General features: G+C 30.4%; 1 protein-coding gene across 3 annotated transcripts; it reads right to left on the reverse strand.

Moving 5' to 3' along the window:
• LOC139488848 (sorting nexin-8-like) lies at positions 1-26,281 on the reverse strand. Of its 3 annotated transcripts, none has more exons than XM_071274794.1 (14): positions 26,260-26,281; positions 19,594-19,718; positions 17,344-17,476; positions 10,616-10,809; positions 10,081-10,198; positions 8,180-8,301; positions 7,645-7,725; positions 6,707-6,867; positions 4,291-4,423; positions 3,881-3,949; positions 2,592-2,705; positions 2,137-2,175; positions 1,123-1,272; positions 1-549 (listed from the first exon to the last, which is right to left on the reverse strand). In XM_071274794.1, exons 1-14 carry the CDS (start codon positions 26,264-26,266, stop codon positions 412-414), a joined length of 1,584 nt encoding a protein of 527 aa, XP_071130895.1. In that variant the 5' UTR covers positions 26,267-26,281; the 3' UTR covers positions 1-411. The 3 variants fall into 3 exon arrangements, with proteins under 3 accessions (XP_071130895.1, XP_071130893.1, XP_071130894.1); XM_071274792.1 differs by lacking the exon at positions 26,260-26,281 and adding an exon at positions 21,262-21,301; XM_071274793.1 differs by lacking the exon at positions 26,260-26,281 and adding an exon at positions 19,822-19,941.
• Positions 26,282-26,487: the final 206 nt, after the last annotated feature.

Here is a 26,487-nt window from a genome sequence, read left to right on the forward strand (position 1 = left end):
TGGTGTAACTTTTCATTTAATAGCATTTGTTAATGTACAAAAAGTATACTTCTTTTCAATTCTAAATCATACAATTGAAAATACAAGTTGTATAGAATGCATTGTAAAAAAAATAATAACCGTGTGTTACTTATCCAACCTTAAATTATCAAGCCATGTAAATGACAAACCATTCATTTCTGATTATAAGGCAATTGTAACATGAAATTAGCATGTTAAGTCTAGTTATTTGCATTCTAAACATTCTTAGAATACATTTAATATTTGATTCTTTTAAAGAATCTAGCACTTATCCATGTTAATATGCTGATTGTGGCAGTGACAAAGTAATATCATAAGTCTTGCTGAGGGAGCAGTTCTTTACAAGGTGACTAGATATTATTGCAATGACAGATGTCTCCTGGAATATAATCACATGGGTAACCCTCCTCCGCTGCTTGTCATTGGTGAACCAATTGGTGAGGTCCTTGTTGGTGAATTTGGCCTTGAATTATCTCTACCGTGTAAATTGTCTACAATTGGTTTTATTTCACTCCATACTTTTCCAATCTACAATTTATTGATATACTGACACAATGTATACAAAGAATATTGGTAAATTAATTTAAATAAATTTCAAATAAGAAAAGCTGAGGATTTGTTTATTTATCTTGATAAAAAAAAATTATGAATTGTAAAAATAAAACATGTTTTTAAAGGTCAGTCTACTTACAAGAATCTGACAACCATCCATTCTACTTTCTGTAATTATTAAATTAGCATATATTTCCTGGCTTAATTTTTTTTTAAAGATTTGTATCATTACAACATTGACTGAAACAGAATTGTAAAAGGTCACTTAAAACAGAAAGTTGAATAGAGCATTGTCAAATCATTGTGCACATGTGAATACAGAATCTGTTATTCAACAACATGGTTTAAAGCTAAGCTTTGAACAATTTTAAACAAGAATGTGTCCCTATTACACGGATGCCCAATCATTTTCCATGTTCAGTGGACCGTGAAAATGAGATAAAACCTCTAATTTGGCATTAAAATTAGAAAGATCATATCATAGGGAACATTTTTGAGGGGTTAAATAGTGCATGTACATTAAAATATTACAAGAGTTATCTATCTTACCTCAGAGTGTGATTTCGCTTGTATAACAGCCATTTCACCAAGTACATCATATAATATTTCTAAATTTGCATGAATTAGTTGTGTTTCCATTTGCAAACAATGTAAACTAAAGTAATTTCTATTTTCCATATTGGCTATCTGACTTTCTTGCTGAAATAAATATTTTTATATAAATTAATTTCAAACTAAATTTATATAGTTTTTCTTAAAAAAACATATTTATTCCATTGCAGTAATAAGTACACTTTTAGCTGATCAATATTAAAAAATAAAACTATGACCTTTTTCACATTATAGATACTTCCTCATTAAGTATTTGGTTAAAAGGAATTTGGAAATACAAATATATTGTGGGGTTCTGAACCCCAGATCTCGCTTACTGTTTTGTCAGATTCCTGTATCCCGCTAACACTATGTACGTAAGTAATTTTCATTTTTTTGTAATTTCCTGTGTCCCGCTAAACTGCATTTCCCCTTTTCACAGCACAATAACTTGACTTTCATGTGTCACGCTTACAAAAAATCAGCACTCCCACGTCATGCTTAGACCCCAATGAGACCCACTACAATGGATACTACAACATGTGACTTTAATTTCATACATGGCCATTATGTGGTAATGTATATTTAGATATTCTGTACACAAGAATCGTATAACTTATGAACTTACAGAAAGTAAAGATTGTCCACATGCAGCTCTCATTTGTAGTTGGCAAGAAAAATGCAGCAAAATTTTCATTAATGACGGTTATGTGTTAGAATATATCTAAGTATTTAAATTACCTAAAAGTTGATAAGAAAAGCTTGTAAAATGAGGTTTTGCTCTTACTTATCTTGTGCATTTGAGGAGATATCTAGTTTTGAGTCATCTTTGGATTAAATTTTATGGCTCCTACACCATCAGAAAGCATTCTACTGCAAGCCTAGCAGAGCTATTAATTACTAAATAGAACGATAATCTTGACAAAAATACATTTTCAAGTTGAAATGAAATTTCCCTTTTTGTACACTTACTTCTAAAATTTTCTGTTCTAATTGCTCTACTGTCCCTGCCTGAAATGAGATCAAAATCCAATATTAAATTACTTTTAAAAACATGCCATAAATGTCTTATACATTTGCATTAATCAAAAAAGTATTTAATGAAATTCTTTTTAACTGATTTTTCTTTGAAAATCTTATTTATATATAATTTTTTTCATTGTTATAAAACTGGAAATATTGATGAAACTACTTTACATCAAGAGGCAAATGTTGTTGTTTTTTTTGGCATTTTCAGAACAATTATTTTGGAATAAGGTAGATATATCACCAATTTTTATTGACAACTAACCTAACTGCTTTTTAACTTCATATTTTATTTGGGTTTTTTTAATTTTTGATTTGAGCATCATTGATGTGTCTATGAAACCTCCATCTGAGGTACAAAATTTAAATCCTGGTATCTATGATAAGGTTTATTAACCTACCTCTGGTGCTGTGTTAACAGTTGCTGACATTCTTTTCTTTTTATAACTTCCCATTTTTGCTATTGCTCTTTGGTGGTCATTCAAAACTCCTTTTTCGTGTCTGTCATTAAGATCCTGAAATAAAGATTAGGCTAAAGTATATTTCTGACTTACATAAAAAAAAATTACCAATAAGTTTATTCTCTATTATATTACTTCATGTCAAAATGTCAGATTTTGATTGGTATACAAGGGAGATAATTTACTATATCCACATGGCAAATACTACTGCGAATGCATTATTATTTGTTCCATACCTATTTTCATGGATTCAGTGGATAAAGAGGAACCATGAATTCAAATGTCAAACCAATTATCAGTTTTTAAAGAAATGTATGCAGTCTTTGTCAAAACAACGAAACAAAATATCCACAAATTTGAAAATATTCCGCAAACCATGAAAATTGGTACCCTTGAAAATAAATGAATCCACAGTACTGTGGATTCATTTATTTTCGTTGGTATCAATTTTCGTGGATTGCTGAAAACTAGCATATTCGTGGTTTAGCCAATATCTGTATACAAAGCCTACTGAAAATACATTGTTTGTTGAATATTTGAATTTGTGGTTCACCTGTTACCACGAAACCCACGAAAATTGGTATCAAATGAATAATAATGAATCCACAGCATATTTATTACCCTTCACTGAGAAGCTTCATCAAATGTGCACTATATTGAATAAGGTGATTGATATGTACAAGGTGTGATAGTTTATTACTTTGAAATTGAAATTTAATGGACAGTAATAACAGAAAATTCAGTATACGAAAATGTATCACATATATCTGAGATGGTGAGAGATCAGATTGTTTCAATTTTTAAAGACATTGTCAACCTTGGCTTTGCCTTACTTTACAATGTTTTCTCAGGGTAACAACCTGCACTATCACCCTCTCAGCTATGTGTTATTTATATAATAACAAAAGTCTATAAAGAATCTATCAAAATTACTTTTTTTTTAAATATAGATCACCTATTCAGGAAATTATTCAGGAATCAACAAACTTATTTTTGTGAGCAGCTTATGTTTGTGACTTTCATGAGTAGAAAAATAACAATAATATAAATCGTCACAAAATTTTATAAGAATCAGCAATAAAATTATAATCAGAAAATCAAGAAAATAAATCATTGAGAAGCTGACAAATAAGTCTAAATATGAATACAAGTATCTATGAATATAAGTTTGTGTGATCACTCATACCACATCTTCCTATATCTATTTATTGTATAGGATAATAACTCACTTTATAAGCTAGTAGTAAATCTTGAAATAAACATAATTTCTCTACAACTTCGTTATCTGTGTCTCCTGCCTGTTGTTGAATGGGGAAAAAAACATATAAATTAAATATAGGTGCAAAGCTATTGTTATCAATTAACTTTTTTAAATCATAGTAATATGCTGTTCAATTTTGGTAATGGTTAGGAGACCTAACATTCAGAAAAACAATTTTCAAATTTCAATTTGATCTTTTTCACTTACAATTTATATGTTATGATGCTAATGTTATACTGAAAAATTTGCAATGACAAACTTATTATTAAAACTACTAATTAAAGTAAACTATTTCTCGAATTGAAAAAAATATATAACTGGTAATTTTCTAGTTGACTGGATTTTATGGTTATGATGCCAATCTCTGTTAAAACTTACCTCTTGTGCAGCTTTGTCCCCTAGGGCTGCATACTCTACAGACAGATGTTTAAAGCCTTTTTTGAGGTGATGCCATGTTTCACTTCTACCTGTGGCCCAGGCAGAGACACTTGTTGCATCATTGCTAAAGGAACTGAAATAGAGGTATACAGGAGTTGAAAAGTATGATGAAATCATAATCTTTCAGTCAGTTTAATCGAAGTCTGGAGCTGGCATGTCAGTTAACTGCTAGTAGTCTGTTGTTATTTATGTATTATTGTCATTTTGTTTATTTTCTTTGGTTACATCTTCTGACATCAGACTCGGACTTCTCTTGAACTGAATTTTAATGTGCGTATTGTTATGCGTTTACTTTTCTACATTGGCTAAAGGTATAGGGGGAGGGTTGAGATCTCACAAACATGTTTAACCCCGCCGCATTTTTGCGCCTGTCCCAAGTCAGGAGCCTCTGGTCTTTGTTAGTCTTGTATTATTTTAATTTTAGTTTCTTGTGTACTATTTGGAAATTAGTATGGCGTTCATTATCACTGAACTAGTATATATTTGTTTAGGGGCCAGTTGAAGCACGCCTCCGGGTGCGGGAATTTCTCGCTACATTGAAGACCTGTTGGTGACCTTCTGCTGTTGTTTTTTTCTATGGTCGGGTTGTTGTCTCTTTGGCACATTCCCCATTTCCATTCTCAATTTTATGGTATTCTGTTTTTCAAACAATTTCAATAGCACTAGGAACTGTACATATAAAGTATTACCCAATTCATTATTAGGCAATGATGAAAAATGCAATACTTAGTGAGTATAAAAAAAATCCAATTAATTATAAAATCAAGAAAAAGACTGCTTTGGGAAAGAAAAAATGCCTTTCACTCAACATAAAATTTAATGCAAAATATAAGGTCCGAGACCACAATTGTCATCCCTTGATTTTCGGTGTTCACAAATATAGTCCCTAGTGTTGACAGTTGGGTTACTTGCCATTAATTTTTATACCTCTTCCAAATTTATTCCTCCATCTTTAATGCCTCAAATTGCAAGAAGGGGGGTGAAATTACACTGTTAAAAAAATTTGGGTTCAGAATTTTAAAGGAAAGTAGTGATTTGGTCCCGCTGAAAACTGTTGAAAATTAGCACTTCGGAAGCTGTCAAAAGATTTTAAGACTAAACATAAAATTGTCCATATTTAGAGTTAGAGCCTATGAAGTTTTCTATAATTTTTATATAATTTGTCCCAAAAGTAGTACAACATACTGTAAAAATTTCATTGAGAAAGTGCAGGTGGAATTTTTTTAATTTTCATTTATCTAATCTAACAGAAATGCACTACGAAATAATTGTGGCTTAGGACAATATCATATCATTCTTAGCTAAGAAGCTGAGAATTAAGTGACAAATATCAATGCTCACTACGTATACAATTCATCATAATTAATTTCCTTATCAAATATGACAGCAGCTGAGTGAAAAGATGCAAATTGATCATTATTATTTCATGCATAATCCTATTTACCAAATGAAAACAATGCACCATCAAACAAACAAACATTAAAGTCAAATGAATTCATAAACAACAAGTGCAATTAAGGTGGTTTGGGGCCTATTCGAAGTTTCTATCAGAAGTGCCATATTTTTTGTTATTTTATTCTTTACAGAGAGTGAATCAAATTGGTCGAAAAAAAATTGGGGGTCACAGACCTTTTAAGCTCAAAAATTTTCTTGTAAAGAAGCATGTAAAAGGGACCATTTTTCAATGAAATGATAGCTAGGGAAAATAGAGGTGTTGACACATTTTTATCGAAATATAAAAAAAAAAGTTCTATGACAATTAGTCCAAAACTGGAATATAAAAAGCTGGAATATAGCTTCAAAGAATGAGCAAATAAAAAACATAGGTCACCGATAAGGAAAAAAAAAATTTTGCCTTAAAACCCAAATTGTGGCGGGAAAATGGTGAAAAGGGATGAAATGTCATTTTGACCATTTAACAAATACAAATAATAATGAAAATATTCTATCAATCACATAACTGCAATGATTTACATTTCTAATCAATCAAAATATTTAAAAAAAAAAAAAAAATATATCGAATTTACGAGAAATACTTTTGTAATTCATGCGTGAAATTATGCGCAGTCGAATAGTCCCGAACCACGTTAATGAAACATGTTCTCATATTTATCCCTTGTTTAAATATATGTATGATTGATTATGGTTACTGCTTTACAAGAAATATCCTTTCTATACAGTCTTTTCCAGATTTATAGAAAATAAAGTTGGCATTTCGTACATCTCCTTAATTTTATATAAAGAAAATATAAAGAATTTAGAAATCTATGTTATTCACAGGATATAAAACAATAAAAGAAAGCAATTTAAAATTATAGATTTACTAATTTCTAATTCAATTTAAATGAAGTATTACCTTAATTCCTGACCAAACTGTAACATATCACAGGCATAACCAGTGGCCCTCATCACCAACTTCTCAGATATATCCTTCATCTTAGTGACACCATTGTATAACATTCTCATATGTTCTTTACTATTCTGTATCTGTTGTTGGGTGTCCATGGGAACTAACTCCTGAAAATCAAATCATCACAATCTAAAAATTTGAGAATGTGTCACAGATGATGCATATAATACTATAAAGGGACATTACTCCAGAATGGTAAAAGTGACACTACCCAAATTAATCGATCTGACTGATATACAAACATGTCCGAAATTTATAGGCATAAATTATGTGAACAGGTTACAAGGACTGTATCAAAGAAAAGTGGGAGGGACAAATAAGGTAGCTCTTCATAATAAAACAATTGTGCAGGGGTTAACAATACTTTCTTTCAATATTCTTATTACAACTGAATATGCTATGGATTAAGACTAAAGAGTTGTCTACCCATTATCACCCCAAAGTTCACCACTCCAATTCAGCTTTGCAGAGCACAAAATAAAACTCCAGATAAATTGTTTTACGTCTTTTTGTTTCCATAAAGTCCAGTATATGTCAACATTCCTTGATTTTCCTTCACTTTCTGCTTTAACTGTATTCCTTCATTTAACTTTAACATTTTAAAATTAAGAGATTTTCATATGACCAATACCAAACACACTTGCTGCTTTTTGATCAATGGAGATTATGAAAGAAAAAGAAAATAATCAATTGCAGAAACATCTTTTGTTACATATAATATGCAAAATAAAGATACAAAAGTAAGACTATTTTAGGGGGGGACAACTTTAGAAGAACTGTTCTTTAACAGTTATCTCTCAGGAAAGATAGATTGTTTCACTTTAAATTCAACAGGAAAAATCAGCATGTTTTTCATACAAAAAAGTTAGAAGACAAACATGTACCTTTGCTTTACTGGCTAAGTTACTTGTCATAAATTCATCTGGGATTCCTCGGAATACCTCCTTTATTTTGTTGGTCATATCCTACAAAATAAGTGTGCATTAATTAATAAATGAACTGAAGCCAAAACTATAGTTTTAATTATACTTCAGTTTTTAAATTTAATGTTGTTTAAGATTTAAAAGAAATTGTTCCCTGCCTTCTGTTTAACAAAATTATGAAAAAAAAACATGTAAAAATAACCATTGAACATCCTGTCAGTACAAATACTGCAAACAATTACCGGGTATGTGAAAAAACTAATAACACGACTTTACAGATAGTTGTCTCATTTAAAGAATACCAAATCAACTTATTTTTATTTGATACCTTAATCACCATATATCATCTTTTGTTGACACTTATAAACAAAATTTTCTTCTGTCTAAGCATGAACTTAGAAAATTGGCATAAAAAATTATACTTTTTTAATGTTTAAAAACAGTTCATAATATTCTATAACAAACACAAAGTAACATTCTTTTTTCAATAACTTACCGATCCACTGAAAGTCAAGAAAAATTTGACTAGTTTGTCATCATACATTTTAGGATGTCTAGCTACTAAGTTACAGAATCTTCTTAGTGACTTCCGTCTTTGTTCTATAAATTCTCTATTTGCTGGAATTTTAAGAACGGTAAAATATTTGAGTACATCTTGTACATAGAATAAGATTATTTTTATTTATTTCATAAAATGACTATAATACATTTATGAAATAAATAACAGTAGATAAGACTTATCATGATGTATAAATAAATTTTTTTTTATAAAGTTATACCCTAGAAAACTAGCCTACTATATATGGTATGGCTTTTTCTTATTTGTACGATGGCCATACCATAACCTATAAATAGGCTATAATTGATTAAATTTATCTAAATGTCAATTGAACTCTGGTGGATATATGTCTTGTTGGCAATCACACCACATCTCATAATTTTTATATATAAAGATTTTTGAGCAACGCTAATAAATTTAGACCCATAATTAATTCAACTGATAGCTTCACAAAGCATGATGACACAAAGTATTTAAATAAGTTTTAAAAGTATGACCCATTTTAAAAAGACATTTAAATTAAAAGATATTTTGAGGAACAAAAGAGGACCATGATTAAACACAGATAAAACTTTACTTTAAAATTATCATTATGTAGTGTATATACCCCAAAATGGAAACAATTATCACCATTTAACTGATAACCTACATTTAGAAAAAGATCATGTCTTGTAACCAGGTCAAAAAAGAAGATGAAGAACCCATATTTAATTTTAATTTTGCTTCAATTAAAAATTTTAAGGTGAATTTACTGTTGATTCTTGATCATTATTATTTTTTGTGGGATAACAATTTTCGTGGGTTTCTTGGGCATGTTGGGTAAAGATGTACTACAAATTAAAATGTTCAATGGAGTAGAAATTTCTTACAATGTATGCTAACCTTATAATTCATTATTATGAAAATAAACCTGAAATCATATTGTTCATCATACAATTTATGCTATTAGTTCTTTTAATTTTTCATAAGGAAAGCATTGTTTAAATTTTACTTTAAAAAAACCAGCAGTAATGCTTTGAGACCAAATCACAGGAAAACAATTTGCTTTTCTCAGTATAATAGATGGTGTTGCATGCTCCAGCCTTTATGCAAAAATCTTGAATGATGTATGCCTTTTATATCATCTATTCTAAGCTACTTTTAGGAATGTCACGTATCTTGTAACTTAGTCAATAAGGAGATTATTTATAAGAATATACTGTAGTTCCATTAAATTATGACTCCCTTATTGATTTATCCATACACATGATATATATATAGATATATAAAGGACAGAATTAAAAAAAATTATATATATAAAGACTTCTAAGAATCTATGCAATATATATACGCCAAGCTCCCTGTTCACAGTTAAGAATAACTGTATAACAAATAAAATGTGTGGAAAGGGTCTTGGTTTAGATAACTAAATTATCAAGAAAAATAAATATAGGTATGTGCAAACTATAAGGTTTTTTCATATATCATGTATATTGTGAATACTCATCAAAATTTGAAGGACATATGATGGTATAAATAAATTTTGTATATATTTATCTCTATTTTGCAACATTTTCCTTTGATCTTACTGTCTGATAATTTCCTTTCTCAGAACAGTAGAGTGAAATGAAAATTATCACTAGAAACTAAGGGCTCCCCTGCCCGTTGTCAATGAAATTAACAACATCGTCAAAGGTAAAATAGCAATAAACAGATTATCATTGGTCATCATAACTCGATTGCTTTTCGTTCTTTCACCATACCAGCTCAAGCGAGAAAATCAATCTCATTGAGATGATCAACAATAATCTATAAATATTGATTGTTTTTAACAGTTGTCTAGATATACTTTGACTTACCTCCCATCATTTTCTTTGGAGGTAGTCTGGGTACTAATCTATATGGAAATCGCAACATTAACATTTCTTGGAATGCAAAGAAGTCATTGTAACGACGTAGGACGGTTGTTTTGTAGTTCTGAAATATATCAAACCATTTATATTGTGGTTGTCTTAAATTGTATGAAATTCATAAAAATCAATGTACAGAAACTGATTTTTTTCAGGTAATTATTTACATAAGGCACTTACTTTTGTCAGGCTTTTTTTTTTAATGAAATTGCGTACATTTACAATTGATATTGTCTGAGTTTCAGTCAGAAAATGTAATTTTTAAGTTCAATCAAACTCCTGAGTAAGGATCACATGATCAGCATGATCAGACGTCTTTGATTTCTTAATTTTTTTTTGTTGGTCCTAGCTCCCTCTGTTATATTTTTGCTAGATGCATTTCCTTTAATTCTTTTTAATCAAATATTAATATTTTTTTATATCTACAATTGTCTCTTTACTCTAATAATTATACTAGTATAATTATCTAATATGTATTATTTACCCGGCTAGTAACTTCGTATTCTACATGTTTTAATATGATTCCCTTCTTTTCAGGCATTAATTCAACTTTGATTGCATCTAAATCACACAATTCTCGATAGTTGTAACCTAAAATGTTTGGATTTTTCTCTCTTCGTAATTTGACACTAGTTGTTCTTAAATCTCCTAAATCACCCAAGGATGGCTTTGGTAACTCTGAAAAGAAAATTGATACATGATAATTTTTGAATTTCACAAATATTTTAGTTCCAAACTTTTCAAGCAGCTTTTTTCCTTTTTTGAGTCATCTTAATTGCTAATAGCACATAGCAGCTTGTCACCAGATGGGTCAATGAATGCTCTGAAAATTAGAGTTTATTGATATTCTACCTACATGTACATGTAACATACTGCATAATGTAGGAGTAACTGGGAGAAAGAATAATGATCAATATAATATGTCAATCATTTAAACAATTTAGTGTTACTGTAAAGAACAAACACCATATCTCAGCCAAGAGATCTTAATCGTGTTAATCGTGTTAAATGATGTTTGCTTGTCATGTTTTGGGATTTTTGTCAGATTTTCGAAATCCTCTGGTTTTATCTATTTGAATGCCTAAACAATTTTTGTCCATTAACCCCCATTTTTCTTTTTATAAATCTTTTAAATGTATAATTATAAGCCATTTGTAAAAGTCTTACAAATTCTTTGTTATTTTTTGATAGTTTTTGAGAACATAAACTTGTCAGTGACAAAGCTATGAAAAATCAAGAGAGAATATTTCATGGCTTATATCTGGAAAACAAGCACATTGACCTATTACTTTTTGGCTTGTTTAGTTCCTTTATTGATCCCCTATCAATACATACTAGTGTTACAATGTGTTATGAAAAGCTTGTTATTTTGAAACTGAGTAGGGAACCTCCTTAATAAAAGCTGTTGGGTCAGATTTTAAAATTTTTATCAACTAGAATTGTGTCATTCAAACATACCACTTTTAGAACATCCAACTTCATGGACACGTTCATGGAATTCAAAATATAATTTTAATACGACAACTTTAAGGACAATTCAGTGAAGGAGAAGTTGGCTCACTCAGAAAAGAGAGGGGCAAACTCTTTTTAAAATGATAAGCATAAAATATTCTATAGTAAAATAGTTTAGACATCACTTAAATCAAAGTCCTCTTCTATTTTCATTTTCCTAGAGTATGGAGGGAGAGGCATATTTTGCTTTAAATTTTGTATATAGGTCAACAGCTGTTTTTAAAAGTTATATACATATACATGTATGTCATATCATGACATGTTAAGGTCACACCACCAGAGACAATAACAGACGACTTCCATCCTAATAACGAAGTACCACTTGTGTCAACATTTACAGACTACACAGATACAAGTAGCTCAAGTCATTTCAAGTAGGTATTCGTACATACCACTTGTAACAAAAATGAGAAATTTATATACAGTGAAACTTGAATAAACCAAATCCTGCATAAACCGAAAACCTGTATAAATCAAATATATGTTCTTAATTAGCATTGTCATATCAAATTGTATGCGCTGTGATCCTGATAAAACCAATCATGGGCCAATACCAAACAAAATTTTAAATCCTGAAGCGTTTCGGTTTCAACAGGTTTCACTGTACATATATGTAATAAAAGAATAAACGAATTAAAATTATTTTCTTTTCCAGGCTAGAGGTCTCATTTATAGAGAGAGGGAAAGGAAAGACACAAAAGACATGAAAGATGTCGAAAAATAGACAATGAACAAAAATCAAATTGTATGCAATTTTTTAATTTCGTTGAGAAGCAAGAGCACATATGGGCGTTTTTCAATAAAAACGTATTTTCTTGTCCTAGCCACTTTAAAAAAAATGTGTTTGGTCTTTGCAAGTAATTTTTTGTGCAGTCAGTACATTGAATTAGATTTAACATTTTTAAGCAAAGAAACAGTTAATTTTTTAAAAGGATTGCTAATTTATTGATTCCTGAATGGTCCAAAACAACCAAAATGGCATGTCCCTAGACCGCCTGTTCAACATTCATACTCTAAAATATCGTAAAAAATGTAGAAATAAATGTTATTTTTACTTAATATAAGTTCTTTAATAATTCAAAAGTATGTTTAGAGCCAACATATTATAATAAACAGCTTTTAACATAGGATTTTTAATTTCAGAAGGTGTGTCCCTAACAAAATGTCCACTACGAAACGAAGTCATTAAAATTTGCTAATAAACCGTTTTATAAAATCAATGTAATTTTTGTTTGCAAGAGATATAAACATTAGGGTCTTACAAAAGAAGTGATGCTTTTAAAACGGCAATTAAATTGTTGGTAAAAAAAAATGAGCACATCAAATGGACCAGAGTGATACCATATTTTTGTAAATGTCCACTACGAAACGAGTCAAATCTCCATCAGTATCTGGTTTAAAACTATGAAAAAAATATCAGTGTACAGCTTAATACATGCTTTGATGAATACAATCAGTCTTGTTACTTTTGCAATAAAGGGATTGTGGGAAAAAAATAAAACATGTGAATACGTCCCCTACGAAACGGTCACCTACGAAACAAGTATGCATATATATGGGAGAAAAACGTTTCGTAGGGGACACTACCACTACCATGCAGTCTTTTTTTACTCTTTTTTCAATTATATTCGTGAAAAGCAAATACCAAGGGTTAGTTTCATGTAATTTTTATTATGTCTTTATTAACATAGAATAGGGTTGATGTCAACTACGAAACTTTTTGTCCACTACGAAACGGATTTGTCACCTACGAAACGCATCAAAATGTCCACTACGTAACACAAGTTGTACCTTCATATGTGAAGTACCGGTACTGTCTAATCTTTATCGATAAAAAATGGTTCTCCAATTCAGAAAAAAAATAGATTTTCCTAGTATATAAAGTAAGCAAACTTGAATGTCTATAGGAAACATTTAAAATTGCAAACATATGTGTGTTTAGAAGCAGTTTCGTAGGGGACAAAAGTCCCCTACGAAACAGTACTCAAATTTTGAAAAAAATATCATTTTAAGGAGTATTTAAGATTGCACTTTTTGTTTACAAACAAGTCTATAATAGAGGTATTCAAAATAACTCTTGAAATTAAATTTTAGACAACTGGACAAGTTGATTTTCCATTTTTTTTAGGTCTGAAAAATACGCTTTTATTGAAAAACACCCATATAAGGAGACGACAGAAATAAATTGAATCGTGCCAATGCAGAATTAAATATTAAAGCCGATGATGAGTTAGTAAATATTTTTTGTTGAAAAGGCTCTTTTTATGGCCAAAAAGATATTTCAAAAAAAGATTCTAAATTGTTGTGATTTCTTGAAACTATGGTATAAGTGTTGTCAATGTCAGTATTCATACCTACCACTTGTAACAAAACTGAGAAATTCATAAACTTCAAATACAGGTTATATCATATAATTATGTTTCATTTGGAATCTTCCAAATTAATTTATCTTTTTAGTGAAAAATTAATCTAGGGGCAGATCCAGCCATTTTCAAATGGAGGGGTCCCAAACCAAGATGAAGGGGTGTTCCAACCATATGTCCCCATTCAAATGCATAGAACCTCCAAAAAAGGGTGTCCAACACCGGGAACCCTTCCCCTGATCCGGATCAGCCGCTGTATTCGTTATAAATAATCATTCACCTTAATTCATTTCATTTTATATTTTCATAATAAATGCTATGGATGATAAAACGTTTATATGAAATCAGAAGTAAATCATGAATGAAGATGTAACATATTATGACATATATTTCATAGGTCAAGGCTATCTAAGGGCACTTAAAGGATTTACCACCATATCAGCATTTTATTTGACTAATTATATAACATTTATAAGGTAACTGAATCAAATTCTGTTTTTAGAATCACAAGAAATATGTCAAGTTGACTCTTTTAGAAAATAACAAAATTATTACCATTTATATCACCTGATGTTAAGTCACGCATGTACATTGTGTAACCAATTTTAAGAATCATTAAAATTTTGTCTGATAATTGACTTTTAAACATTGTTAAATCTTTAAAAACGAATTACCTAGATAGATAATTTTTTGATTTATTTTTTCTACTCCATAAAAGCTGATGGATATTTGAACTGAAACTAATTTTTTTTTCAAACCACATAATGCCAACTATGTATGTTATAAAAAAGACATGAAAGTTATGAATATTTAATGTATTTTTAAGAGATTTTTAAAATGAGAGATCTATGACATATATTTGATAAATTGATTTTTCAGTAACAAGTAGCTTTTTCTTCATGTCAACTTATCTTACATAAAACATTCATAGAATCGAATATTATAGACCACTTTCATACATGTATGAATTTTTCTGTCAATTTCAGTATATCAAAATGCTTATGTTATTTAGTCAGAGTAAAAGTTCAATGTTCAATTACATGTATGCCATTTACACGAAAAAAAGCTCTACAGAGCTTATGTTTGTACAATGTAGTATGTAACCTGACTTAGAATAAAAATAAAATTTTATATAATACATGTATACCAATTGAACACAAGTCAACAGGTATAACTTGTTATAAATAAAGGAAATCAGCATAGAGTGGGGGGCCCATATTCGCAGGGGACACAATTTCGCCGTTTTATAATTTTGAGGTGTAAACACTTCAAATGATGGCTGAAATGGAAGAAATATGCCGATAAATTATAATTTTATAACAAATATGATTATTTTTTTAAACTTAAACAAAATTACGGGACTTACTGCAAAAGATCGAAAAACGGACAACGATTTTCGGTCAATTTCCTGAATGAAAAACAGGATTTTCAAAGATTTTTTTCTTTAGCATTTTTTTGACTGATTGGCCTAAATTTCTGTTTTTTACACCTTGGAAATGTCTGCTGTTCATCTATAATGAAATTTATTTGATAAATATTATAATAATGCTGCAGTTATTTGGTTTTAAATAGATGTGTAAAAACGGCGAATATGCGTCCCCCATTGACAAAACTTCAGGAAATTTCAAACTGTGCGGTGACGGTGACCTTTTAATCTAACTTTACAGATGATTATTTTCAAACAAACATGTTTTCAAGCTTAGGAATGTTTTGCATTTGAAGTTATCTTCATATAGAAATATCAGTATACTTCAAAAACATATAGACCTGAACATAAACTGTAGAAAACATGGAAAGATATGGCGAAAATGAGCACCCCACTCTATATGTTTTAAAAATGTTGACTATTTAATCATTATTTAAATTATAGAAGACAATTACTTTTTTTTTTTAAATAAAATAGTATTAGTACTAGTCAGTTTCACTTGATCTCAGATCTTCATTAACTGGTCACATTTAATTATTAGTTGAGAAGAAAAATAAAGAAACTGAAGAAGGCCAATGGCAGAAATGTCTTGAAAATTGGTTCAATACAAATGTACTACAATTACAATTAACTATGTAAAATTGTCTTGCTTTCAAGTTCCTTTTATAACATCATGAAAAAGGCGACCATACTTGAACGAGAGATACCATCTTTTTGTAGCACATTGGAAAAGTAGGATTTAAGTTTGTCTTCCTATATCATGTATATATCTTGTAAAAATCATAAGAGGTTCTTCATAAAATGTCTGCAATACTTTTAGCTTGATGTCTATATTTAAAAGTCTTAAATTTATACATGTAATATGCGCAAAGTAAAAATGTAAATAAAAGGTCAACTGGGTGTGTTTCCTTGATATAAACCAGATAAATAGTCTGATTTTACCCAACTACTTAGAAGATCACTGAAGGCTAAAGGTATCTAATAGGAAGTTCCACATGTTTTTTTTTAACAAATTTAACTCATGACTCATGTAGTGTCTTATATTACCAGATACTGCACAATGCAAACCATGCAAACTGTATATTTTAAATCATTGATTTTCAAATCAAGGTTTTTGGTGTGAACAGTTTATAAGATTGTCATTTGTGAGTCAACTTCTTAAATAAATGATTTCTAAGAAAGCAGATAAATCAGTATCAGTATCATAAACTCTTTTGAATAAAAATCTGGGGAGGGGGGAGGGTGTTGGTCAGTCATTAACCTTTCAGGATAACTTCATTTTTGAACTTACCTCAACTTTTATCATAATATATTTTGTGAAACATAATAATCACTGTGAAAGAGCTCTTTTTCTACAATAATGGAAACAAAATATTACATGTACATGTATTTAGGGACGACATCAAAAGTTCAATGTAGGATTAAAAACTTAATTCAGATAGTTTTTTCACTGACCCCCCCCCACCCCCCCTCTTAACTTAATTTGGGAAAAATTGATTTACCAATAGGGATATATGTAAAAATCGATTTTAGATTTACAAAACTTTGTAGAATTTTAACCCCCACCCCCAAACTATTTGATTTAAGTTTTTTATCCTACATCAATCTTTTGATGTCGTCCCTTACCCCAAGATCACATGAACATGTTGAAGTAAAACCATGAAGAATACAGCATTTTTCTATTGATCAATACCTTTGGTTTTAGTGAAGTTCATCCTTGCATTTAGCACATAGCAAATTTTTAAGCAATGCTTAACCAAAACGTGTTTGAAACATACATCATGTACATAGATATAGGAAGATATGGTATGAGTGCCAATGAGACAACTCTCCATCCAAATAACAATTTATAAAAGTAACATGTATGAATTGTTCTAATAAAACTTATTTAAACAACATAAACAAGCTTACCTTGACCAGCATAGCTTTCCAGTAGTTTATCATGTATCGTTTTTCCATTCTGAGCAAGAGCTGTAAGGGCCAAAGCTTTGTACAATCCATTTCTATTTACAAATCCTGATTTATTGTCAACTGCATCCCATATCTGAAGAATGGATACAAAAACCTTAGATGTGATTATACACAACTAGTTATTTGAGGCATATCACAAGTTATAACACATGTGTTAATTTGCATAATTTTTCACAAAACAACATGCATCTGACCACATTTGAAATGAACAAGGTTATGCTGCAAAATTTAAATTGACATGTTACAAACTGGCATGACTGGTGTTGATTCATGACATAACAACAGTACAATGTACATGGGTATGTGTCCTTAAAACACAATACTTTGCTAACACTGAGTTATTTCCATGTTCATTGAACTGTAAGGCATCTTTCAAAACCCAATTTACTTTAGCATACATTTACAATGTATCATGTTTATTAATCAAATATTTTACTCCATAATGAACATATGATCTACATATTGTTATGCATGTATGTACAAAGTACCATGTGGACCATTAATTGTTAACAGGGTATAAAAACAGAAATATCAAACTTAACATGAAGAAACCAGAGGGACAGCATTAACAGTCTTGTCGGAATAGACCACTTTCAAGCTCATTACAATTCTGTCAAAAACTTTAATTTTACAAGTGAACATCATTTGTTTGTTTATTATGCTAGCTACAAAAAAACAATGTAGGCATCTTTACTTCAACTGTAAGGCATCTTTCAAAACCCAATTTACTTTAGCATACAGTTATCATGTTTATAATCAAATATTTTACTCCATAATGAACATATGATCTACATATTGTTATGCATGTATGTACATGTACAAAGTAACATGTGTACGATTAATTGTTACGAGGTATAAAAACAGAAATTTCAAACTTGACATGTAGAAACCAGAGGGACAGCATTAACAGTATTGTCTGAATAGACCACTTTCAAGCTCATTGCAATTCTATCAAAAACTTTAATTCAAGTGAACATCAATTGTTTGTTTATAGCTAGCTAGGCATCTTCACTTCAAATGTTGAGCAAATTTCAGGGACCAAATTTTCGGCTCTCCCTTGACAGCAATTTGCGAGTATGGTCTTGGAAAACAGTTATTGTCCATCGGAAGGGGACGATAAATGGCTGACCTGTGTTAAGAGAGAGCCATATCTCTTGCAGTTTAAAGACACCCTTGTAGATTTCGAAAAAGAGCAGGCTAATGCCGCTACAAGGCAGCACTCGCACCCGCAAAGTGGAAAGGGGTTAATATAAGTTGCACAAACTTGTTTCCCAATCCACTATAAATAAATATGTTTAAACTAAATGTTGAGCAATTGATTTAAAAATATGATTCTATATTGCGTGAATTTTTCAGCAAATAAAATTCTTGTAATCGACAACCAGCAGTGCTGTAATTAGGGAATTGTAATAATGTACCTACACAACAAACAGTATATCTTGTTCATCCTGCATATTGAAAATTGCTTAGACACTTGATAAACTTTATTGCTGTAGGTATATCATACAAGGCATACAGGCATACAGGAAACCCCCTTTACCTGGTACATGAATTCAGAAAGGTGTGCATAATTGATGAACTTTTCTGGTGACTAGTATAGGACATAATTCGAAAGTGGTCTATTGGATCAAACAAAACATTTTTTTAAAATGAAATCAAAGTTTTTGTCTGAATATAAACATGATAAACATAATAAACAATGTTACATGATAAAGCTTGTTTACCATTTTACACAACACATCTGTTATTAGCATGAAGTGCAAGGTGATGGAACAATTCTAATTGGTCATGAACAGTTGTAGATAACTTTCAAAAGGTTGTGATACATTTTGTACATATGCAATTGTACATGTACATGTATAAATATCTAAAAGTAAAAACCTAAAATAAATAACATTTTAATAAACATGATAAATGCCTAGATGTAATGCCATAACAACATTAACATGTAAACTCTATGTTTTTATTAATAATTTGCCTTATTTACCTGATGTAAACAATCAGGTGACTATCTACATGTCCAGTACCTAATTAGTAGAGGGGAGTTTCCGGTGTTGACAAAATTAATTAAAGTTGTTCATTTACAGAACATGTGCTTTCTGCAAGGCAATTGTAGTATCAATCAAAATATTTAAAATATTACAGCATTAATATAAATATATAATGGTATAAAATTATTTCAATATTTACTTGAGTAATTGTCGCTCTTGGTAAACTTGATTTCAGTAAAAGGTTGACCAGCAGATCTTCGTCAACCTGTTCTTGGTTAGGACATAAAATCTCGTACACCTCTCGATAAAATGGCGGTACGGACCCTAAGAACGAAAAAGAAAATTGTTAATTTCATTTAAAATCAATTACTTTCTCCAAAAGATGAGCATAAACATAGATCTGTTATGCAACAAGTTAAAAACTTACCGAACGTTAGATCTGCCGACATTTTGTCCATCTAAAAATAGTAATCATGTGACCCTCCTCCCACTATTGAAAATAAAGACAGGTGCGAATCGTAAATTGGCTTTCTCATGAATGTTTTCTTGTTTCTGTTATAAATATCAGAGTGACTGGGTTTATAGTGTAATATAATTTTGTTTATCAATGTTTTTCAAATCTTAACATAACAATCGTCAATCTACGACGTTACTAAATACCATTTTGGTTTAATTTTCATAGAACACGAGTTTACGTAGTATCATGTATTTATAAAGCTGAAATAAGCCGTCAAGGCGGTCCTACGAACAAGCGCCCGGGAGAATAAAATGAAAATATGTTAAAACAAATATAAACAAGAGTATATAGAAGAATCATGAACGATATCGTCCTCGATCAAAACGTATATTTCGTTATTTTAAAAAAATCAGTTACCGAGGTCTAATATTCGCAACTGCATGGTGAACATTCTTCAAAGTTTTGTATTTTATTAAACACACTTGAATTGACATTAGAAGATAGTGGAAGAGTTTCAACATGCTTGTAACTAAGAAAAGTTAAACCCACTGTTAAAGCAAATATGATATTCCGGCCTTGTGGAATATGCCGTAAAAATTGTAAAAAATATTTTTTTTTTAAATCAAAACTGTTTAAACCGCGTCTGTTTATGGGTGATTCAATTTTATTTGTTTTATACCAAATACCTGCTTTTAACATGCATAGTATAATTGCTTTATTTGCCGATGCTGATATACATGTGCGTGTCACTTTTATCGTTCTTAAATAATGTGTAACTCTTTTAATTTTATAAATTAATATGTATCTGTGAAATTTTTAAAAAAGTTGTTTTGACACTTTCAGCAGTCATTTTGTTATCGTTTTTGAAAAAAAAACATATCTTTTGATGTCTATAATATTTTATAAATCTTCAGCATAAGCTGTGATCCATTATTATCTATCTTTTGAAATACTATTCATATTGTTTAATTTGAAACAGTCATATTCTTTTTTTGTGCTTTATTAAAAATGTCTATTATCTGAATTTGCAAAATACTTGTCTAAAATTTAAAAAAAACATCAATGTTCATAACTTATTTCATCGACGCAAAGTTGTCTCATGCCTATATGATTTCTATTTATTTTCCCTAGGCGCATTTTCTTTGCCCCGGGAGTTTTTCTCTCTCCCCCGAGTTATTGAACAAAGTGGTCGAATTTATTTTGCGGAAAATTATGACAAAAAGTCGACACTTAAATTCGGAGATGAGAATTAAGTATTCAAATATCAGCAAAGGTATTCTCAATTTTAAGCAGACCGTCTTTGAATTTTTAGTTCTGATATCGATTATTGAATATTCTGTCAAAAAATCGAATTTTGAAATAATAAAAAAAACACTCTGTAAATATTAGATCAATTGGGCAATCATTTACCTTGGTACAGTGTATCCAAATTCATTATATTTTGAACATACATGCATCTTTTCTTTTGTTGACAAGTATATATATGGCTCACATTAACAGGGCTCAATTTTCAAATCCATCAATTATCTGCCTAAAATGGAGCATGGACGCATTGGTCAATCTACTCGGCTTTTAATCACTGAAATGGCTTTGAAGAAAATCGGACCTTAAAAACATATATTTCATAAATAGTGGTACGATCGTTGGCAAATATATGTATATTTTGTAAGAGAATCAGATTAGTTTGTTTTGCAAATATGAGAAAAATTAAGACTCCCGCCGCGAAACTGCAGTCTCAAACAGTTAAGTGTTTCTAATCCTGATCTGTGTGTAGAGAGCATGGCACTCACTCTCAAAGGAGTATGTTTCCGACCGAAGGCGTATATATTTATATATTCTGAGTGCAGAGTGCAGAATATATATATATATGAGAGCCCAGGTGGTCGTGTGGTCTAGCGGGACGGCTGCAGTGCAGGCGATTTGGTGTCACGATATCACAGTAGTATGGGTTCGAATCCCGGCGAGGGAAGAACCAAAAATCTGCGAAAGCAAATTTACAGATCTAACATTGTTGGGTTGATGTTTAGACGCGTTGTATATATATTCTGCACTCAGTCGGCAAACGAATAATTATAATATTCAAGATAAATCAATCAAAAAATGCAAAAATACCTTAAAATTACCTATTCAGGTGCGGCAAACCAAAAACGGGTTCTCTGATGCGTCTGAAAATTGTATAGTAGATAGATCTTGACCTGATGAACATTGTTATCCAATGTCAGATTTTCTTTAAATGCTTTAGTTTCAGATATATAAACCAAAAACTGCATTTTCCCCATGTTCTATTTTTAGCCATAGCGGCCATCTTGGTTGATGGTCGGGGTCATAGGATACATTTTTAAACTAAATACCCTTAGGATTATTTAGGGCAAATTTGGTTTTAATTGGCTCAGTAGTTTCAAAGAACACGGATGCCAAGTGATAAGAAAAGCTCATTTGGCCCTTTTGTGCAAGGTGTGCAAAAAATTAATGCACTCCTGTATTCCGATGATCAATCTCACATGTGAAATTTTGGCAGCTTTTAAGAGTAGGCATGCATACTTAAGAGTTCTCAGTGTGTATAATGTTACAAATGTTGTGCATGTCTCACAAATAAAAATATGTATTGTTTAGAGGTGCTGAACTGTACAACTATATGAAATGTAAAATTGTCCTATTGTTTGTCAGCGAATTTAGACATTTTGTTTCTCAATTGAAGTTAAAACATAATATTATTTGGTGATTTCATATTTTCAAAAGTGTATTCAAGTGAACATCACAACTGTTAGATATCAAGACATGTATACATAAAAATAAGTGACTTTTGAACTTTTAACAACGTAAGTTAATGACTTTTGAACTTTACAGTATTATGCATGATGTAGTGTTTGCCATGTTTGACCGTGTCTTAAAGCGGAAAAACCACTGTATCGTCGATTTTGCATGGTATCTGTCAACTTCCGAAGCAATGTTATCGACTCACCGGACATTTCCGAAGTCCTGCGTTTAATTGATTGCCGTGTTTATGAGCTTCGTTCCTTGCTTGGAAGTTGGGTATCTGTATATTTAAAATGTTACGGTTTCGCCGACACATAGCGCTTTGTCACAGTCGAGAAATTAATTTTATTTTTGGTTTTAACGGAGAATGTTTATTTACAGATTAAATATATAAAACATATATATTGGTGTTGTATTGTACAATTTTAAACGTATACAGTATTTTCTATATATTTTGTGCACAGTACAGTATATAGTTTTGTTTATAACAACCAACAAGTATCGTTACCATTGTTCTGTTTGTCATAACAAATACTACAAATGAATGTGTGTCATCTGTTGGTACAAATAATTTCTGTATTAATTTCCGGTTTTTCAAATGGACCGATTTTTTTTTTAATACAAGTGGACTTTTGAGTGTTAACAACAAATCCAGATCACGTTGCTTTCAAACTTCTAGCACACCCGATGGATGTTCAGGCAATACTCGTGAGCAAAAACATTAACTTGTGATCAGAGAGCCACCATTTATTTTGATGTTCTGGGTGTGTGTGTGGTCGTCGGGGCGAATCTTTATATTCATGATCATTTTTTTAAGGCTTATTGTATACATTAGAGTTCGTGTTCTGCATTTTGTGTTGCCGAATATTGCATTCTGTCCTTAATATGCAAAATTATTTATTTGTCAGGTCTTACAATTAAGTTATTCATTCCTCCCCTTCCCATAAACAATTAAATGGTATTAAATAAAATCTGTAAATTGTTATTACTATTTCAACTGCTTTTGTCCAGAAACTAGCTTTATCGTCGGGTTAAACACTGTCAGGGAGTGTACAATTTTATATATAGCATTTGAGTATCAAATTGGCTTCTTGACCTTTGAGCTGTTTGATAACCCGTTCCAAAATATATAACTGACTGACATTCAACGTCATGTAAAACTTGCATGCAACGGACCCTTATGACCGTGTTATAATAATTCTGTGACTTACTATTTGTCTTGTGTTTCATTTTTTTGCTTGACTTGCAGATACTATCCTTCGATCTTTACTTTATATTCTCGCGAATAAAAATGCAATAAAATTCTAGGAGTCAGAAAACCCGCATCTGTCATTTTTTGCCTTGTTGATTTGTATATTGCTGAATAAAATTTATTAATGCCAGTAATAATTATGACAATTGCCATAAGTGAATTGTGTTTAACCCTTCAGTGCCACCGTCATCTTGCCTTCGTTTAGCTTGGCCGTATATATTTAATTTTAATTTCCTGTCATTTAATAGGGGTTGCAATGCAATAGCGGTTATATCTAAATACTTTTATAGGATATAACGTTTACAGTAGATGTTCAATTCATTCAACTTATGATGCTATATATTTGGCAAGTTAATTGTATGAAAGGCGAATTCCGTCATTTGATTTCATATGGAATGAAGCAACCCATACCGTATGAAAACAACTACAAATCTCCGCCATACTATTTACCAAAACAGCTTTTTCAATTTCGCATTGTTGGTGTGCTGATCATGAGTGCAATCAATTATTCATAATAAACGCATTGTTCTTCGATTGAAAATATATTGCTAGTGAACAATAATAGTTGAACTACATGTACAAATGACATATAAAAAAAATGTTAATAATAAAACATGTACAATAATCATTGTAGACTCCCACAAGTTTGATAAATATTTCCCAAAACTATCATGACATGATATATAAGAAACCGTTCTAACACTGTCCGTTTATGAATTTCGAAATTATAAAGAAACTAAGCCGAGTAAAATGGATTATTCAGAAAATTGTGTCTACTATTTACAACGTTTTTTTTTTTTTTTTGGCAGCAAATGAAAAAAAAATAGTTTTGAGAGGTTCAACTTATCATTTTTTTAGAACCGAAGTCAGACAAATTATGATCTTATAAAAAATGCCATGTGGGATGGAACCATAATATGTATATGTTGTGTACAAGTTGTAATGTTGTACAAATTATAATTTGTACAGAATTTTTGTACAAGTTATCAGTGTTTTATGACCTGCTGAACAAAAATAGATGATGCAAGCACACAGTCTTTTAATCCGCATATTTCTGTCAATTTTTCACAACTTCATGATACAGTCTAATACTGAGCATTGATACAGAAACATTATAAGACCTCACAAAGATTTTGTATAGATATGAATATGGTATAAGGAAAAAAATAAAATTAGAATTTAAACCAGTCAGGTATCCTCATTTACAGTTTGAAGGCAAGGAGAATAGCACTAAATGTTAGGTTGACGTATGTTTTTTTGAATTTAAAACATTACACTGGTAAATTTTATAAGTTAAACCTGTATCACCTGTTGCAAGAAGGTAGGTGTCAAAAAACTTATAACTTGTACAAAAACCCTGTACAAATTATAATTTGTACAAACTTACATCTTGTACACAACATATATATTCATGACAAAAGAATAAGATCATACAAAAAAAAGAATAAAGCAGACAGTATTAACATTGTCAATTTAAGTTTTAGGTTTGAATTTAAAATTATTGTATTTGTAATATAAATTATCTAAAACGTCTTCCAAAAAAATTAAAGATGATTAATTGCTCATTGTCACTGTTTTTTCCCCCTGCAATGAATTAGACCCTTGGAGCGGAGTCGTACATTTGAAGAGCGTTTGGTATATGGACATATGGTCAAGAACTGTTATAGAAAATAAAAGAATCGATTGAAAGCATTACATCAGTATTAACACTGTAACGTGAAACAAGAGAGACATTAGGAACATATATTTTGTTGGCCGATCCGGTCTACATAAAATCTGTCTTGTACAGGCGGGTGACAATAACCAATTACAACAAATACCTAGTTAAGAAGAGTTTTACTGCTGAACAGAATGTCAAATATATTTTGTTTTGTTTCAAAGAAAAATTAAAACCATTTTTCCTAAATCAAAGTTGTTTTGTATTAATATTTGTAAAAACATTGCGTATTTCTTTCACAAAGTGCAAATGAAATACTGTAACCAAGGAAATAAATTTTAAAAAAAACAACACCCATAACCCGATGTATAGACTTCTGTGAAAAAATCAAAAAACATTTCATCAACGTGTTTTTGTGTTTTTGAAATTGTTATAATTGTTTTATACATGTATTTGTCAAAATCTTATAGTTTCATTTCACACGAATTACTTACATGTTCAACAAAACGAATTTTAACTTCAGTTCTTGCGTATCCATACTTATTGAGTAAATAGGAAGACTAGGTTTTTTTCAGTGATTTATTTTTTTCATTACTATTTTTTATTTATTTACTTGGTCAATTGCAAGCTCGCTCATGGATTCATTCATTCACAGTAGGAAAAAAATCACCTACTATTTTTTTTTTATTGACGCACTAAATTACCAAAGTTAAAAAAAGTAAAATAGAAAACTGCATCTTACCTTGCATAGGAAAAAAATAGTCCACACTAATTATTATAAGAAAATTAAAACTTTGAACCACAAGCTAGTAAAATTTTGTGTTGTTCAGTGCACTATAAGTTTTAATGGTACATTGTGAAATTGTATTTCTTATCAGTTATTGTTTTCTTTCAAACTTTAATATTTTCAAAATTAGAACAATATATATAAATAGGGGGAATCTTCTCAAATCATAGAACTTTTTATTTA

This window comes from Mytilus edulis, chromosome 9 (assembly GCF_963676685.1).
Source record: "Mytilus edulis chromosome 9, xbMytEdul2.2, whole genome shotgun sequence".
Taxonomy (NCBI): Eukaryota; Metazoa; Mollusca; class Bivalvia; order Mytilida; family Mytilidae; genus Mytilus; species Mytilus edulis.